This window comes from Alosa alosa, chromosome 12 (assembly GCF_017589495.1).
Source record: "Alosa alosa isolate M-15738 ecotype Scorff River chromosome 12, AALO_Geno_1.1, whole genome shotgun sequence".
NCBI classification, from domain to species: domain Eukaryota; kingdom Metazoa; phylum Chordata; class Actinopteri; order Clupeiformes; family Clupeidae; genus Alosa; species Alosa alosa.
In genome coordinates, this window is record NC_063200.1 from 30,967,371 (window position 1) to 30,984,135 (window position 16,765).

At 42.3% G+C, this 16,765-nt stretch overlaps 1 protein-coding gene across 2 annotated transcripts in view; it reads left to right on the forward strand.

Moving 5' to 3' along the window:
* stxbp1a (syntaxin binding protein 1a) overlaps positions 1 to 16,358 on the forward strand; it is a 37,640-nt gene extending 21,282 nt beyond the window's left edge. The window contains exons 7-20 of one of the 2 annotated variants that reach the window (XM_048258222.1): positions 1,283 to 1,431; positions 1,847 to 1,931; positions 2,976 to 3,106; positions 3,555 to 3,662; positions 4,234 to 4,294; positions 5,069 to 5,134; positions 5,499 to 5,579; positions 6,010 to 6,148; positions 6,547 to 6,656; positions 7,331 to 7,432; positions 7,629 to 7,714; positions 8,862 to 9,016; positions 10,663 to 10,823; positions 14,586 to 16,358. In XM_048258222.1, the coding sequence (XP_048114179.1) occupies positions 1,283 to 1,431; positions 1,847 to 1,931; positions 2,976 to 3,106; positions 3,555 to 3,662; positions 4,234 to 4,294; positions 5,069 to 5,134; positions 5,499 to 5,579; positions 6,010 to 6,148; positions 6,547 to 6,656; positions 7,331 to 7,432; positions 7,629 to 7,714; positions 8,862 to 9,016; positions 10,663 to 10,772 (1,383 nt within the window). In that variant the 3' untranslated portion in view covers positions 10,773 to 10,823; positions 14,586 to 16,358. The remainder of the gene's footprint in view (positions 1 to 1,282; positions 1,432 to 1,846; positions 1,932 to 2,975; positions 3,107 to 3,554; positions 3,663 to 4,233; positions 4,295 to 5,068; positions 5,135 to 5,498; positions 5,580 to 6,009; positions 6,149 to 6,546; positions 6,657 to 7,330; positions 7,433 to 7,628; positions 7,715 to 8,861; positions 9,017 to 10,662; positions 10,824 to 14,585) is intronic. The other variant, XM_048258223.1, reaches the window with a different exon arrangement.
* Positions 16,359 to 16,765: the final 407 nt, after the last annotated feature.

The window sequence follows — 16,765 nt, forward strand, 5'->3', positions numbered from 1 at the left end:
AGGGAAAAAAGGGAAAGGGGGAGCAAACACACACAGATAAAGCTCTGCATTGCTATTGGCTGTCAGGGCATCTACACAACACGAGGCAGCCAATTGGAACAGGGCAAGAGAGCGCCTAGGTGTGGAGAGAGGAACCCATCTGCTGAGCAGAAGGACAGTCATGTGACCTTGGACAGATGGGGGCAACAGTGAGAGATGCTGAGAGAGAGGGAGAGAGAGGAGGAGAGAGAGGGAGAGAGAGGAGGAGAGAGATGAAAAGGGATCGACAAAAGAAAGAAATGGAGAGGATAGAAGACTGAGAGAGAGGGAGAGAGAGGAGAGGAGAGGGATGACTGTGTCAGTGTGCATTTATATTGTTAGTGATAAACTGTATGTGACGCTGCCCTCAGAGAAAGTGTATTGTGTATCTGTTAATGTGTGTGTGTCTATGCATATTCCTTTGTATATGTGCAAAGGTCTGTGTTTTTGAACACGTTGCTGTGTGTACCTCTATGTGTGTACATATGTGTGTGTTCCTGTGCATGTCTGTGTGTGTGTGTGTGTGTGTGTGTGTGTGTGTGTGTGTGTGTGTGTGTTGTGTGTGTGTGTGTGTGTGTGTGTGTGTGTGTGTGTGTGTGTGTGTGTGTGTGTGTGTGTGTGTGTATGTTTGTGTGTGTGTGCCAGTGGAGGACACTTTCTCCAGACAGTTCCACAAGTGAGGCCGTGTCATGCGCAGTTAGGAGAGGGAGGGGGAGGGGCTGCTGTCAGAGAGCAGCGTGACTCCCCTAACAGAGATTCACACAGACACAAGTAGAGGATGCCATATCCCCCAACAGTGACAGACACACATGCAGGCACACACGCACACACACACACACACACACACACACACACACACACACACACACACACACACACACACACACACAGACAGACAGGTCTTTGAATTCCAAACAGCACTGGCTTATTCTGCGTTCTTTATCACTAAAGAGGACTAGCTGTAATGTAGTGCAGCCACTGCAGCAGTGAGAGGAGACTGGCAACTACTGTCACCTCTCTGCAGGGCACCCAGACATGCAGCACTCCGGATAAACAGGAAATGCTCCTCAGGGGGTTGTACTGTCTTTTCTAGTTTACAACATGCACTTAGAAATAATAATGAATCATTTTTTTCAGGGATTTCATGTCATTTATCATCCTGAAAGCACATATTCATGATTTTTTCTCTCTCTCTCTCTCTCTCTCTCTCTCCTTTTGTGTGTGTGTGTGTGTGTGTGGTGTATTTGCCTGTGTGGCTGTACAGGTGTACTCTCTAGACAACTCTGATGCCTTCCAGAGCTTCTACAGCCCCCATAAGACCCACCTGAAGAACTCAGTGATGGAGCGCCTGGCCGAGCAGATCGCCACTCTGTGTGCCACGCTCAAGGAGTATCCCGCCGTGCGATACCGAGGGTGAGAGACAGGGGGCGTGTGGGAGGGGGGCTGTTGGTTGTAACTCTCAGAAATGCACCCTAGAACTGGAAGCAGATGAGAAAATGCTTTAACCAGTTGATGTTGATGAAGATTAATCCACCAATGAGAAACTTAAACAGAGCTAGTTGTGTGGTTAAAGAAACGTCTATAAAATGTTGTGCAAAACCACAGGCCCAATTTAGCCTTGTTTCACATTGGCTCGATAATCTCACATGACGTCTCTAGACTCAGAAGTGTCACCTAAAGTTCACCTAACATTAGCATTTATTTGGAAGGTATTATTTCAAAGTGGAGGAACTGAGGGGAGTCATGAACAATAGGAACAGCCAGCACATCCCTCCGGTAGAACTTGTGTGGAAGGCTAATCTCTCTGCTTGTTTGTCTCACTTCACAGAGACTACAAAGACAACTCCACCCTGGCCCAACTGGTGCAGGACAAACTGGACGCTTACAAGGCTGACGACCCCACAATGGGAGAGGTGAGAGAATAATAGAAAGAGAGAGAAAGGGAGAGAAAGAGGGGGCAGAGAAAACAGATAGAGGTAGAAAGAATTACAGATCACCTTTTTCTTCCATTCTTCCATTAGATAAAACCTACAACCGGCTATCAGGAGATTCAAGTTTGCTGCTTTCATTCCCCTTTTATGACTTTAATGACTTTAACCAGAAACAGTAGGACTCTCAAGCTCATTACTTCCCTTAGCATGTCAGTCTAGAATAATCTAGAACCATTTAGCAACACAAGAATATTAGACTCAGGGGATGCATCGAATCTGTGTGATAATGGCATATCATGCATATAATGATGACATTTTGTTATATAGACATACAAAAACATACTGAAAAAGACATACTGAAAAAAAAATCCAACTCATGGTCAGAGTAAAATTATTCCGTGGGGAAAAAGAAATAATGAATTTTGAGAAATTCACAAGTGCCACAATTATTGCCACCCCTTGAAAATCCTAGAAACAAAATGTAACTGAAGCTTTTTTTTCCATTTACAGTATAATGTATTTAACTTCTTTAGTGTCCGGATCTTCTGTTTCACACACCCCTTCCTTTTCTCCTGACTCTCTTTTCTTTCACTTTCCTTTAAAAATGATTCTGAGTTTTAGTCTCATGAAGACACAACCTATTTGGGGTGCAGATGCACAGATTAGCTCAAAAGTAATCTAATGCTGTGTTGCCATGGTTGTCACAGGCCACCAAATTGCACTCTTACCAGATTAAGGAGGCCTTTGGGGCACTCTCAGAAAACCTGTGAGTCAGTAGCCTGCAGCTACTTGTTTTGAGCACCTGACTGAACTCATTGGCCCTCTGCCATTGTGTGAAGAAACAAGCTCCCAAGTCAAATCAACATCACAGATGAAGATCACTCTTAACAACACTACAACTTCCATGATGCCTGGCGTGATGTGTTGTACACAGAGCCATATAAAGATACCTTTATATGGCTCTGGTTGTACCACTTTCTCATATTCCTGAAATACGTGTGTTTACGTTGTCCACTGTCCTTCTAGGGTCCAGACAAGGCGCGTTCTCAGCTCATCATCCTGGACCGAGCTTTCGACCCAGTGTCCCCTGTCCTGCATGAGCTCACCTTCCAGGCTATGGGTTACGACCTGCTGCCCATTGAGAACGATGTCTACAAGTGAGAAGTGGACACACACACACACTACACACACACACACACACACACACACACACACACACACACACACACACACACACACACACACACACAAACATACACACACACCCACTTCATACTACACACGACACACACACACATACACACACACACATTCACACACTCACAAACATGCATGGTGCATGAAATACTACCTCTGTTTATCATTATCAGTGTAAATTCAACATCTAGTGTAGTCATTGAATTAGATTGTTTTGAACACTGGCCACATGCATAATTTAAACTGAGATAAGACATTTAAATGACAGCTCGTCATTGTGTCCAGAGGCTAGTGTGATGGCCATCTTCATCTGGTTGAACAGCCGTGCAATTTGCTTAATATCTCTCTATGTTTGGGAGTTGCAGTGTAATCTGAGTCGGCTAATGTAATGTGCCCTCCTGTGTGTAGATATGAGACCAGTGGCATGGGAGATTCCCGTGAGAAGGAGGTCCTGCTGCACGAGGACGATGACCTGTGGGTTGGACTGCGACACAAACACATTGCCGAGGTGTCCCAGTGAGTACCACTCGGTCCTGGGTCTCCTGGCTTCTCTGTGTTGGTCTCCCTATTGTCCTCTAACAGTCTGTTTCGAGTTCAGATTTCTCATTTCAGCACCTCAGTGTTTTCAGTTTATACAGCTCTGTTCTTTTCCTAACTCGCTTCCCTCACATTTCCTGAGGTTTCCCCTATCCTCATTCTCTCTCTCTCTCTCTCTCTCTCTCTCTCTCTCTCTCTCTCTGTCTTGTTCTCCCTATTTTGAAAAGCATAAAAAGTATATCAAAAAACATGTACAAAGTATATGTTTAAAGAATCGCCACATCACATTTACACATTTACAATGCTTGCATGATATATGAGTCTGCACATACTACAATGACATAATGTCCTTCCATGTGCATGCTAATTATATCTCATAAAATGCATGAATATTACTGACTTCCATATGGGCCTATCTCTTTCACACTTTCATATCTCTCTCTCTCTCTCTCTCTCTCTCTGGGTGTCCATAATAGCTCATGGAATTTCCTCTCTCGTTGTGTTTGATTGTGACAGTAATCCCCCATCCCTCTCCACTCTCTCTCCACAGGGAGGTAACACGCTCCTTGAAGGATTTCTCCTCCAGCAAACGGATGAATACAGGAGAGAAGGTAAGGTGGGAGTGGAGAGGAGAGGAGTGGAGTGGAGGAAAAGGAAGTGTTCGGATGGGGAGGGGGTGGTTGAGCTTTTATTGCCTCGGAGGAAGAAACCTTGTTAATCTGAGTGCTGGCGTAGCACGTCGTAGCGTAGCCTGGCGTAGCAGAGAAAGGCTGACTCATCATTAAGTCCCTTGCCAGCGTTAGGGGGTAATGTTGATTGACTAGTGCGCACAGCACAGACCTCTGATGTGAGACACCATGTGTGCCAAATCACTCTCTCAGGAAGTGCCTCCTATTTATGAACATCCAACATCCCACTCAACATTGCATAACATCAAGAAACAAACAGCAGTGGAACACTACATACACAGTAGTGGATATAGACGTCTATGCAATTACTATTACACAGTAGAGTATTGTATAGTACAGTATAGTGCAGATATATTACACTACGGTATGTACTTTTTGATTTGTACATATTTACAGTAATTTCCTGTGTATTAGCCGCATTGTGTATAAGCCACAGGACAGTGTTTTATGCAAGTTAAAAGAAACAAAACCGTATTAATACCATATTAACTGCCCCCGTGTATCAACCTCATAGCTGAAGAAATTTTACAAAATCAATATATAAACTGCGGCTAATAGTTGGGAAATTACGGTAGCACAAATGAGAGTATGTGTATTTTGTGTATATTTGTTTATGTGTGTATGTATACAGAATGTATTCCTGTGTTGTATTTGGGTCTAAACAATACCATGTGATCATATTCTGTTTGTGTGCAGACCACCATGAGGGACCTCTCTCAGATGCTGAAAAAGATGCCCCAGTACCAGAAGGAGCTGAGCAAGGTCAGTCCAGCCATACCTACCTTACGCTCAGCTATCTGCTCACTGGATACCATGTAAAGATGATTGCCCTATCCAGATAGCCTCATTTTACATTGTGATGTTCATGAGTTCTTGTTAAGGAGGTTTGGAGAGGTATTTGAAAAGAGTAGCACCCTCTTGAAGGTCATACATTCTGTTGTTCGGATGTAGAATACAGAGATACATTCAGTATTGAAGACAACCATACTCATCTACAAATAGAAAGAAATGGTTTTGTCCCTTTACAAAAGATAATATATTATTTATTCTATTCTATTCTATTCTGTTCAATTCTATCCTTCTTGATTGTCCTTCTTGACCCCATGGAACTGTTCCTTCTCTGCAGTACTCCACTCATCTGCAGCTGGCTGAGGATTGCATGAAGCACTACCAAGGAACTGTGGACAAGCTGTGCCGTGTAGAGCAGGTCAGTGTGTGTGTATGTGTGTGTCCATGTGTGTGTGTTTGTGTGTGTGTGTGTGTGTGTGTGTATGTGTGTGTGTATGTGTGTGTGTATGTGTGTGTGTGTGTGTGTGCGCGTGTGCGCGCTACAGAACTTAACTCTATGTGAAACCTGCTCCGCATAGTAGAATAATGTAATGCTGACGTGTTGATTAGGTCTCCTCTTTGTTCTAGCAAGTCTAGCAAAATCCCAGCCTTTTTTTCAGTATTTGGACATTTTAGCATGTGATTTAGCAAGTATTTTTCTGAACCAGAGTCAGCCTATTTGCCACTAAATGCACACATACTGTAGTAAGCTGCAGTGATCCAGTCAGTGGTCCGTCTGGCTGCTTTTGTGAAGGTGGCTACAGAACACACTGGCCACTCAGTCTCTCCCCTCTCTGTCCCCCTGCCAGGATCTTGCTATGGGCACTGACGCTGAGGGTGAGAAGATCAAGGACCCCATGCGTGCCATTGTGCCAATCCTGCTGGATGCCAACGTCAGCACCTACGACAAGATCCGCATCATCCTGCTTTACATCTTCCTCAAGAACGGTGAGAGTCCCTTGGGGTCCACCTATAGATACTGAAGCATAGTTCTGTTTCTGTCCTTTTCCAGCCTGACAAAAGGATGCCTCTACACCATGCAACACTATCTATTGGTGGTTAAGCCAAAGGCTCTTTGGGGATTTATTTTCCTCCTGTGTGAGAACCGATTTTGAGTGTGTCATAGACAAATGACTTACCCTAAAAACTCATTAGTAAAAAGGGTTTCTTCCTGGGACAAAATATACTTCCCCTCATAAAACAAATGGGTCTGGCTCAATATATTCTGCCTCATCTGAGCACCAAAAGTTTTTTTTGGCTCTACAGCCTCCCTAAATGTGAGGCTCCTTGCTGCACTGCCATGTGGGGCAGCCATTTTGTGACGGCGTGTGTTTGTGTGACCTCAGGGATCACGGAGGAGAACCTAAACAAGCTGATCCAGCATGCGCAGATCCCCCCAGAGGACAGCGAGATCATTAGCAACATGGCCCACCTGGGGGTCCCCATCATCACAGACGTAAGCTCCTTGCATTCTCCCACCCATCCCTTCATCCTACAACAACAACAACAACAACAACAACAACAACAACAACAACAACAACAACAACAACACAATGCATTTGTATAGCACAAGGCATTTGTATAGCACAAGGCATTTGTATAGCACAAGGCATTTGTATAGCACAAGGCATTTGTATAGCACAAGGCATTTGTATAGCACAAGGCATTTTCAAGGCACCCAAAGCGCTTTACAGTGAAGGGGGAACCTCACTAACTACCACCAATGTGTAGCAGCACACATCAGATTCATGTGCTGTCTTCTGATATATCATCTCTTCTCAATCAGCAGAGATCCATTCAGCCAGTGAACACTTGTTAATTCACATATTCAGATATATCACCCCTTGCCAAAACTGATTCCATATCCATGTTTTCCATATTGAATTTCCATATTGAATCTTTTTCCAAATTTTTCCATATTGAATCTTATGTTGGTGCATGTCCCTGTTATATAGATTGTAACAATAGATTATTTATAGCAATCAAATTGCAAACAAGATTTTATTTATACAATTTCATTCCCTATTCAGAAAAAAAAATGAACTTCTTACAATAATCTTCTAGCTTTGTTATAATCTAATTCCACCACTTCTGTATGTCTGTGTCTGTTTGTCTGTTGTCCACCGGTAGTCCACTCTGCGCAGAGGGAAGAAGATGGACCGTAAGGAGCGTGTGAGTGAGCAGACCTACCAGCTGTCTCGCTGGACTCCAGTGGTCAAGGACATCATGGAGGTCAGTCACACATAAACGCAGGTGGTGCGCATTTGTGTATGCTTATTTTAATGCGTCTGTGTGCACTGTGTGTGTGTGTGTGTGTGTGTGTGTGTGTGTGTGTGTGTGTGTGTGTGTGTGTGTGTGTGTGTGTTTGTGTGTGTGTGTATCCTTTTGTGTGCCTTTTTGATAACTTGTTTTTTGCCTTTTATTCCAGGATGCCATTGAAGACAAGCTGGACACAAAGCACTACCCTTACATCTCTACTCGCTCCTCAGCTTCATTCAGCACCACTGCAGTCAGGTACACAAACACAGACACAGACACAGACAGACACAGACACACACACACACACACACAGACACACACACACACACACACACACTTTCTCTCTTTCTCTCTCTCTCTCTCCCTCTCTTTCTCTCTCTCTCTCTCTCTCTCTCCTCTCTCTCTCTCTCTCTCTCTCTCTCTCCCTCACAACTTTCCTATTTTGACACATAGAGACATAAACACATGTATGTGCATGTCTGGATGTGCCTTCTCACACAAGGATGCTTTCACCAATACACAATATATCCCTGAAGCAGCACATTATTATACATTATACTCATTTGAGCTCGGGGACAGACAGTGGTAGACGAGTGATCGATACCATGACTGGTCCTCCCCCCATTCAGTCAAACCTCCCAGCTCCAATACCCATAATTCCCCCATTAAACATTAATAAACCCATAGCATGAGTGATCTGTGAGCTATAAACAAGGATGATCTAAACACTGTTTTCCCTTTACCGCTAATAGAATAAGCTCTTTTATTGACTTATGCCGCTTTTCCCCCAGAGTGTGTGTGTGTGTGTGTGTGTGTGTGTGTGTGTGTGTGTGTGTGTGTGAAGGCTGAGGGCCATAGTGAGCTGACACATTGACACGTGTCATTGTGGTGTTATTGATTTGAGTTCAGATCAGTCCCATACCCAACGATCTCACACTCATTATGCAGGTTATTGATTTGTTAGGGCAGTGAGAACCAGGTGTGGATTACATTAGGGTTGGTGTGTGTGTGTGTGTGTGTGTGTGTGTGTGTGTGTGTGTGTGTGTGTGTGTGTGTGTGTGTGTGTGTGCAGGTGTGCAGTAGCGTATGCTCGTTAAGCGTGTGTCTGTGTCTGTGTGTGTGTGTGTGTGTGTGTGTGTGTGTGTGTGTGTGTGGAGATGCAAAGCATTTACATATATGTGCAGGAATGGGTTAATAACAAGCATCAGTTATCAGAGATCAGGATCTATACTCATTAATGCCACTATTGCCACAAAGATTTGTTTTGTATAAACTGTATTCATCTTTGTGTGATAGTCTGGTATACAAATATCTAACTATGAAAATAGCTATAAGTTATAAGAAATAAGTTTGCTTATCTGATCTTTTGCATTTCTCTTGTGCCACCTATATGACCTGGCAGTGCCCGGTATGGCCACTGGCACAAGAACAAGACCCCTGGGGAGTACCGCACTGGACCCCGCGTCATCGTCTTCATCATTGGAGGCGTGTCCTTCAGTGAGATGCGCTGTGCTTATGAGGTGACGCATGCCAATGGGAAATGGGAGGCCCTTATCGGTGAGTCCAACAGCACTGAGTGCTACCGGGGCGGTTTGGGGAGGGAGGGGACGTAGGCAGATAGACAGACTAAACACTAAACAGAGATGGATAGAGATGGAGACATACTGTAGATTCATGCACATTGTGTATACCGCTGATGGAAGGAGATTGAGATTTGATATTTAAAATGCTACCACAGTATGCCAATACAGACACACACACAACCAGACCTAAGCACACCTCAGTATCAAGTCCAAGAAAGTCGGAAGTCTAGGTTGATAGGATGAAGAAGTACTACAGGATATGAATCTGGTATTTTATAATTTAAAAAAAGATATGTTTAGTTACCTGACAACAGGGTTTTAATTATAATATAATATAGGGATATTATTTGTCAACTTACCACATGTATTTGTGTGTACCTTAACAAACAGGTAGCCTGATTACACACATGATTGACGTGTTTGATTTAAATTTATTTTTAAGAATTAGTGTAAGGGCATCATACGAAGAGAGACCTTGTAGCTTCCAGCTATAACTGCTTGCCTGCTTTGCTTCAGTACCTTGTACTTGTCTGTGCGCAGAAAGTGGCTTTAACTGTGTCCTTGATCAGCTGTTCTGGTCAATTCTGTGTTGTTTGTAATGATCAGTGCACTAACTATGAAAGCATAACATCTGTCTTGTCTATCTAATTTTGCTACCTGTCTTTATGGCTCTGTCCTGTACTTGTGTGCTGTCTCTTTTTAACTTGTTCTTGAATTGCAGACAAGCCAAGTCTGTTTTCGTAAGTCTGGGTTTTCTGTGTTCTGTGTGTGTGTTTTGTTACGTACTGTATGTGTGTTTGTTGTCTTTTGGGGGGTGGATGGTATTTTTTGCAAATATCTTCGTTCTTGTCTTTTTTTTTAATTTATCAGATAGTAGTCAATTCAAATGCCTGATTAGGCAAAAATAAAATCGGATTCAAAAATGTCAAATTAGCAACAGGTATACTCAGTCTACTCTGTTAATACATTTTTTTGTTAGGGCTGTGAAACAGGATGAAAAAAAACTTTGATGATAATCAACTTGTGTGACTTGTAGTCTCAGGACTAGCCTGAAGCACTAACATAGACTTATTTTGACCGAATGGTTATCAGCTAACCTTGTCAGCACTTGTGGGGGCCCACAGTGTCGAGGTTAAAGGGAGAATATTTAATTCTGGGAGTTAGTACTCTTCTTACTATTATTTTGAATATACAGCACGAAAATGGATTTAATGTGGTCATCTTCACTTTGTGTTGTTGTTTTAGACCACTTGCCCAGGTCCATTCCAAAACAGAAAACTACCGGGCTACTTTTGTACACAATTTGCTGCTCCTCCTAAAATTACTGTTTCACCCTTTAATATACCATTCTGGTCATTCCCACTGGAAAAGTAAAAACACGGCATGTAATTACTAGTCAGTATAAATGGGATGGGGTCCCGTTGAGTCCCTTTTGAGAAGACAATGAATTTGTAGGATGTGAATGTTTAACCTTGTTTCCCCATGAAGCCGGACTGGGCCTTGGCCAAAGGAGAGAGTGCGAGTGAGAGTGTCGTGCGGGGTGATATTTCTCTTTTTTTTTCTCTGCGGTGGGCGATGTGTACTCGAGCATGAAGCCGGCCCCCCTCTGTTCCTCTGCAGGTTCCACCCACTTGCTCACCCCAACCAAATTCTTAACGGACCTGCAGCACCCCGACTTCCGAGAGTCCACTAGGGTGTCCTTTGAGGAACGAGAAGAGACAGACGAGTGAGACAGACAGAGAGAGGGAGGGAGGGAGAGACAAAATCACACTCTGAACAAAGTAAAGGCAGCCGCAAAGAAGCCCTTTCTGACTCCCTGCAGCACAAGGGCTTTCTTTCCCTCTGTTTCCTCTTGCTACCACACTCTTATTTATCTTCTGCTGTTTTTTTTCCTCCGTCCCCTCCACCTCCTCCAGGGATGAGTGTCCACCCCCTGTTTAACGATACAGCCAATCAGCAACAGTCTCGAAGGCTCCACCTCCTGCTTGCTCCTCCTACCATTTTATGAGCTTCAATTGGCAGAGAAAACATCCCTGTAACACCTCTTGTTTTTGCTTTTACTGTTCAGTTTCACTGTAAACTAGACCTATGAGAGTCTACCATCTGCTCTCTACTGTACTCTCTATTATTGGACATGTTGACTTTACTTAGAATCTATGGTTCCTACATCATTTGATACATATTTGTATTATTTATAACAACATTTATTTATTTTGTCAGGAAATAGATTGTGCCAATCTTTCTGGTGCAGTGCATAGCTGTCACAAGTCCAGAAAATGGCATTAAATCACTTTAATAAATGGCCAGTGCTTTTCCTTTCATACTCCAATACCCATAGCTCACAGGGGCTTGCAGGAGCTGTGGCCATTTTATGTGGGGTGTGTGGACGTCATCCCTGCTGACCTCCCATTTTCTCAGCCGGGTGGATGGCACTGCCCGGCTTGCCCTCTTAACCCACAACCGCTGGCAGATCCGGGTGATGAGGAGCCCCTCTTCATCTCGCCACCCACCCAACCCCTCCCCCAGACGTACTCTACACCCTGAAGATCCATTTTTTGATGCTTTATTTGACAGTTAGCAAAAACAAACAAACAAAAAAAACAATCATCATCATGGTTTTCTTCTTCCTTTGAGGAATAGGTTGAGTTTTGATTTCAGTAGCAAAAATATGTTCACGATTAGTTTTATTTGCCCTCTTCTTTAATGTTATTTAAAGTTCCTCCCTAAGCCCTTCAAGCATCACATGCCTACATTGGCCCATGGTTGTCTGTAGAGGAGGCACTCAGTAGTCAGTCTGGCAAATTGATGTCTTTTACCTCCACCACAATCCAGCTAACCTCTGCAGACACCCAGGCTGGAGATGTAGCTATGTTCCCTGGATATGCTTTAGCACCAAAAAACGCTCTCTCAAAGCAGCCCTCTCACACCCCACTCATCCCCAGCTATTTTCACACCCTTTTGCTATAGTTAGGCATCATATGTCAAATGTAGGTGCAAGGTTTTCATACACATGATAGAAACTGTAGCTCCTCAAGTTTAAAGTCAATTCAACCTCCTTTTGGTGTTTCTTACAACCAAACACATCACTTGAATTAAAACTCTTTAATGTTGATGGAGCTGATTATTCATGTCAGCTGATGAATTCTGGTTGGAACAATTACCTGGAGGATTTGAACAATATATCTTATATCTGGAGTCTGTAAATCCAGGCTTTTCAAATGTTTGGTGTACCGCACCATTTTGAAAGTCACCATTTCATTAATAAATCTGCCCATACTACCTTTTTAAAAGAAGATCTGATTGATTTTGTCCAGTAGTCTCAGATCTACAAAACAATCCTCATTAGCTTATCAAGATCTGTTTTCACTTGGGACCTGATGGTATGCCTATGCAAAGGACTTATTCTTAAGAATTTTAAGAACACTGCTGCATACAGTTGACAGCGCAGCACAAATCTGGCATGCCGAAGTTCCAAGTCGAAACGGTCAACTGTGTATTTAGAATCGTCAAGATGTCCAAAATATCTTTGTTGCCCACATTTGTGTTTTAATCACACTGCACAAAGTCTGCGTTCACCGAGGCATCATTAAGGCTTATGCATGTATTCAAACTACTAACATCTATGTGCTCAGTAACTTGTAAGTGTTGAAGGTCTCTGTTTCTGTGAATAAAAAAAAGCAGGAGGTAGATTTTGTACATGCTATAGCCTTAAGTCTGGCCTCAAGTTACGTTCCCTAGAGGTGCAGCACAAATAGTACATACATAATGTGGGTGTTGCTCATCTGCTAAAGCCATATCACAAATTTTTGTTTGTTGTCTAAATAAATGTGCACAGTGAAAATGACCCATAGTTCTATGACCGTCGGAAGGCCGCTATGCCGCATACGGACTTGAACTGTGTGGCCTCACTTGTCGAGAAATGGAATGCAAAGTTAGCCGACGTCTTGACCAACCAGCTGCACAAATACCAGCTCTTCCTCGAGAATGTTCTTTGGGAGCCTTTGAAAAGAAAAGCATGGTGTGCAGACAAGGATTAAAGGTCAAACGTTTCGCTTAGTTTGTACTTCTCCACTTCTCAACAAGCAAAGGAACAAGTCCATGTCTTAAACCGTATAGCGACTTAGAGACAGGCAATAGAACTCGACCCATGTGCAGTATGTCCAACTCCTTCACATACTGCCACATTCGGTACCTTCCGAATGGAAAAACAGCCATTGATCCTTTACTAAAATCAACTTAGCAAACAAATGCTTTTGAAAAAGGTGAAAAAGTTGAAAAAGTTCCTGAGCTAGTGTTGGATAGCAACCTGGCCAAGACAGTGTTTCAGACTACCATGTCAGCAAAGCTGTGTGTTTTGAGGAAATTTCAACAGACAGAGGGGACCGTGAGTTAGGCAAAAGCAGTCAGAAGTTGACTGGTATCTCTAACCACCTCTAACACTTACTGACCCTCCCACACCAACCCACCCAACCCCACCTGTACTCACCCACACCAACCCACCCAACCCCACCTGTACTCTCCCACAGTACCAATCAACTTCAGATGGTCTTGCTTCAATTCTGTCCTTCTCTGTCTGTTCTGAATCATTGAAGGACCATTGAGAATGACCATTATATGGAATTTTGAATGAATACCCTCATGGAAAAGATAAAACATTTGAGTCTGTTTGGTGTTCAGCAGCCTACAGCTTTGCTTCAGAAACACATTTAATATCTACTGGATTTGTTAAAATATTGTGGTTCCTAGTTGTGTTGTCTGAATCAAACTTGTGTTCCATCTCATGGCCTATCAACTCCAAACCATGTTGGAGTTTTTTAGAAAAAATCTTGGAGCTGTTATTCAAGTCACATCAGATCAGTTACAGCCATATGGGACAAAAGTTTGGTTTGCACATGTTAGAAATGTGTCTTCAGCTAATAGATTCATAGTCACTCAGCTTTTGGTTGTTCTTTTTGTTTTAGTTGAATTGTAAAGTTGAGAAACAATAGCATTTCTTTCACATATTATATTTGGTCATATTCACTTTATATGTTTATTCATTTAGTTTGTCGAGGGGTTGAAGTTTGGGGAAAGTATGGTTCAAAGTGATGTGATTGGGAAATATTTTCAACATAATTATGTATGCCCTATATACCTTTGTATTCAGCAGTAGTACCATACTCAGTAGAGAACACATTTGTTGTATTGTTAAGCAGTACCTTTATTCTAGTCTCTTAAGAGCCTACTTGTGCAGGTTATGCACATACTTGCATTTTCTAATGTACTCATATCGACTGTACAACACAGTCATCTTCATCCACCTGTGGAAAACTCAGTTACATGTCATATTTTATTCATCCATGTTTAAATATACCATATAAGAAGCTGAAAACACATTTTCAGGCTTAAACGTTGGATTGGACATGTCTAACACCTTTCTCCCCACTCCCCCCAAATCCCCCTCTTTCTCTGTCTTGTGTTCGACACCCTTCCCTCTCTCTCTCTTTCTCTCTTTCTCTCTCTCTCTCTCTGTCTCTGTCTCTGTCTGACTCTCGTTCTCACAGGATCGACTCATGTATTCACTCCCACCTTCCTCTTGGAATCTCTCAAGACCATGAATAAACCAGACGAAGAGCCAACAAGCTAAAATCCCTTCTCCTCGTTTCTCAGTTCCGTCTCCGTCCTCCCTGCCCCTACTTACTCCCAGCACCTTCATCCCTGTACTTCTATATTACTGTGTATGCATCTTGCTTGATGAAACAAAAAACAATACAAAAAAAGAACCAAAAAAATGACATTGGTTAAAAACAATTCTATATCTATATATATATATATATATATATATATATATATATATATAATATATAGTATATATATATATATATATATATGAAATATAGTATGTTGAAAATGAATAATTGCAAGTATTCTCATGTTTTACGATGGATGCAAATTGTTAAAATGGGTTTAACTATCAAGACACTGTTTAAAACTGGAAGTACCAAATGTAATATTGTATGCTATCAAACCTGCTAGAATGTGTCCAAGGTAGAGCCTTTGTTTGTTTGTTTCCCTTTCGTTGAATTATTGGTGTGGTTTTTATGGTGGGGGATGGGGGGCGAGTGGGTAGGAGGTGGGAGGAAAGCCACTCAGGATGGTATAAATCATATCGCTGGAAGCTGTTGTTTTAATCGGCAGACCTGTATTATTTAGAGTAGTGAGATATGGACTCTACTATCTGGTCTTTAACAAAGCCGAGCCATCTGAGACAAAGAGAACCGATTGCCTCGAACAGTTTGTGTAGTTTTTAGACGGTTGGTGTGACTCGCGAGACTGTTTTGGACACACAGCTACGGGAAGGAGGTGCCGCTGTTGCAGGGAATAAAGCAAACAGCAGAGACTCTGCGCGCAGGGCGTCAGACTGGACCCAGCAGATCACAGGCCGTCCTTCCAGCCGACCAGAGTGGGGGACTATTGCACTTGCCACGTCCCCTCTTATGTTTTCGTTTCTTTTCCTCTCGGGAGACTTCACATTTAGTGTCAAAAAGGCCACTGCTTGCTTGCGAAAAATGTTTAAAGAATATACAAAAAGGGCCAGTCGTATTTCAGTATTGTATCCTGTCTGATTAAGTCTTATCATTGGTTAGTAATGATGTTTAACCGGGCCATGCACTGAGTGGTGTGATATTGTATGCCATTTGTTTGATGTTCTAGCGTCTCACTGTTGAGTGGTAATATTTCTGACTGTGAAGTAGTTTAAAAAAACAAACATTTCCTTACAAAAAAGAAGAAAAAAGCCAATGTGAAGCCACTGTGTTAGTGATGTTTTAGCTGTAGTTGTAGTGGTAAACTGGGATTCAATAAATAATAGCTATATTTTGTTTAGTCTGTCTGTTAGTTCTCTCTTCTGGTGCAATGATAAACCTTCCACTGGTGAATGGCTTTGCAAAGAAAACTTTTCCGCCCTTTTAAGATGTATATATATTTATTTTTCTGAATGATTTCTCTGTTTCCTTCCCCTCACTTCTGTTCTGGCAAAAAGGTTGTATATTGCACTATGCGTTTCCTGTGATGCAAACGCTTATTTAGTTGTTCTTTTTTTTTCTCACTTATGTTTACTTTTATTTGTTGCTGTTGTATAGCGTTGACTGTGTCTCTTTGATTTATATCAAAATGATTTATCAGAGAAAATAATAATAAATGAGAACGTTAGTCTGTCCTAAACCTGTTCAACTTACTGGGATTCTGTTTGCAAGTGTTGAAGCACAAACAAAAGTATACTTCGTGTGTACCAATGTACTAAGGCTGTCTAATAAATTGGCTTCCATTACCAAGGACACAGAATCAGTGCATTCTTGTGCCACTTAAAATAGATCCAGTATGGAGCTCAGTTAGAGGTGGCACCAAAGTGTGCATCTGCATTTTACCCCTAAAACCGACACATAGGCTTTACTCTTTAGAGCAAAGAAGACTGATTCAATTCGGATATACAATTCTGAAGTACTTCAATTGTGTTAAAATGAAAGTAAATACTGTACCTCAGGCAGCCCAATGGGCTGCACTGACCCTAAATGACCTTCAAGACCTAAAATGTCTACTCCCCTTTTGTAGTGAAACTTACCAATTCTGTATGTCTCAGCTGAGATCACCAACCTGTCATCATCACAACTCTTTTCTCATGATGACCCAACTGGAGGAGTTTGGGATGAGGCCTGCTGTCAAGCTCCTCTTATGAACTTACAAA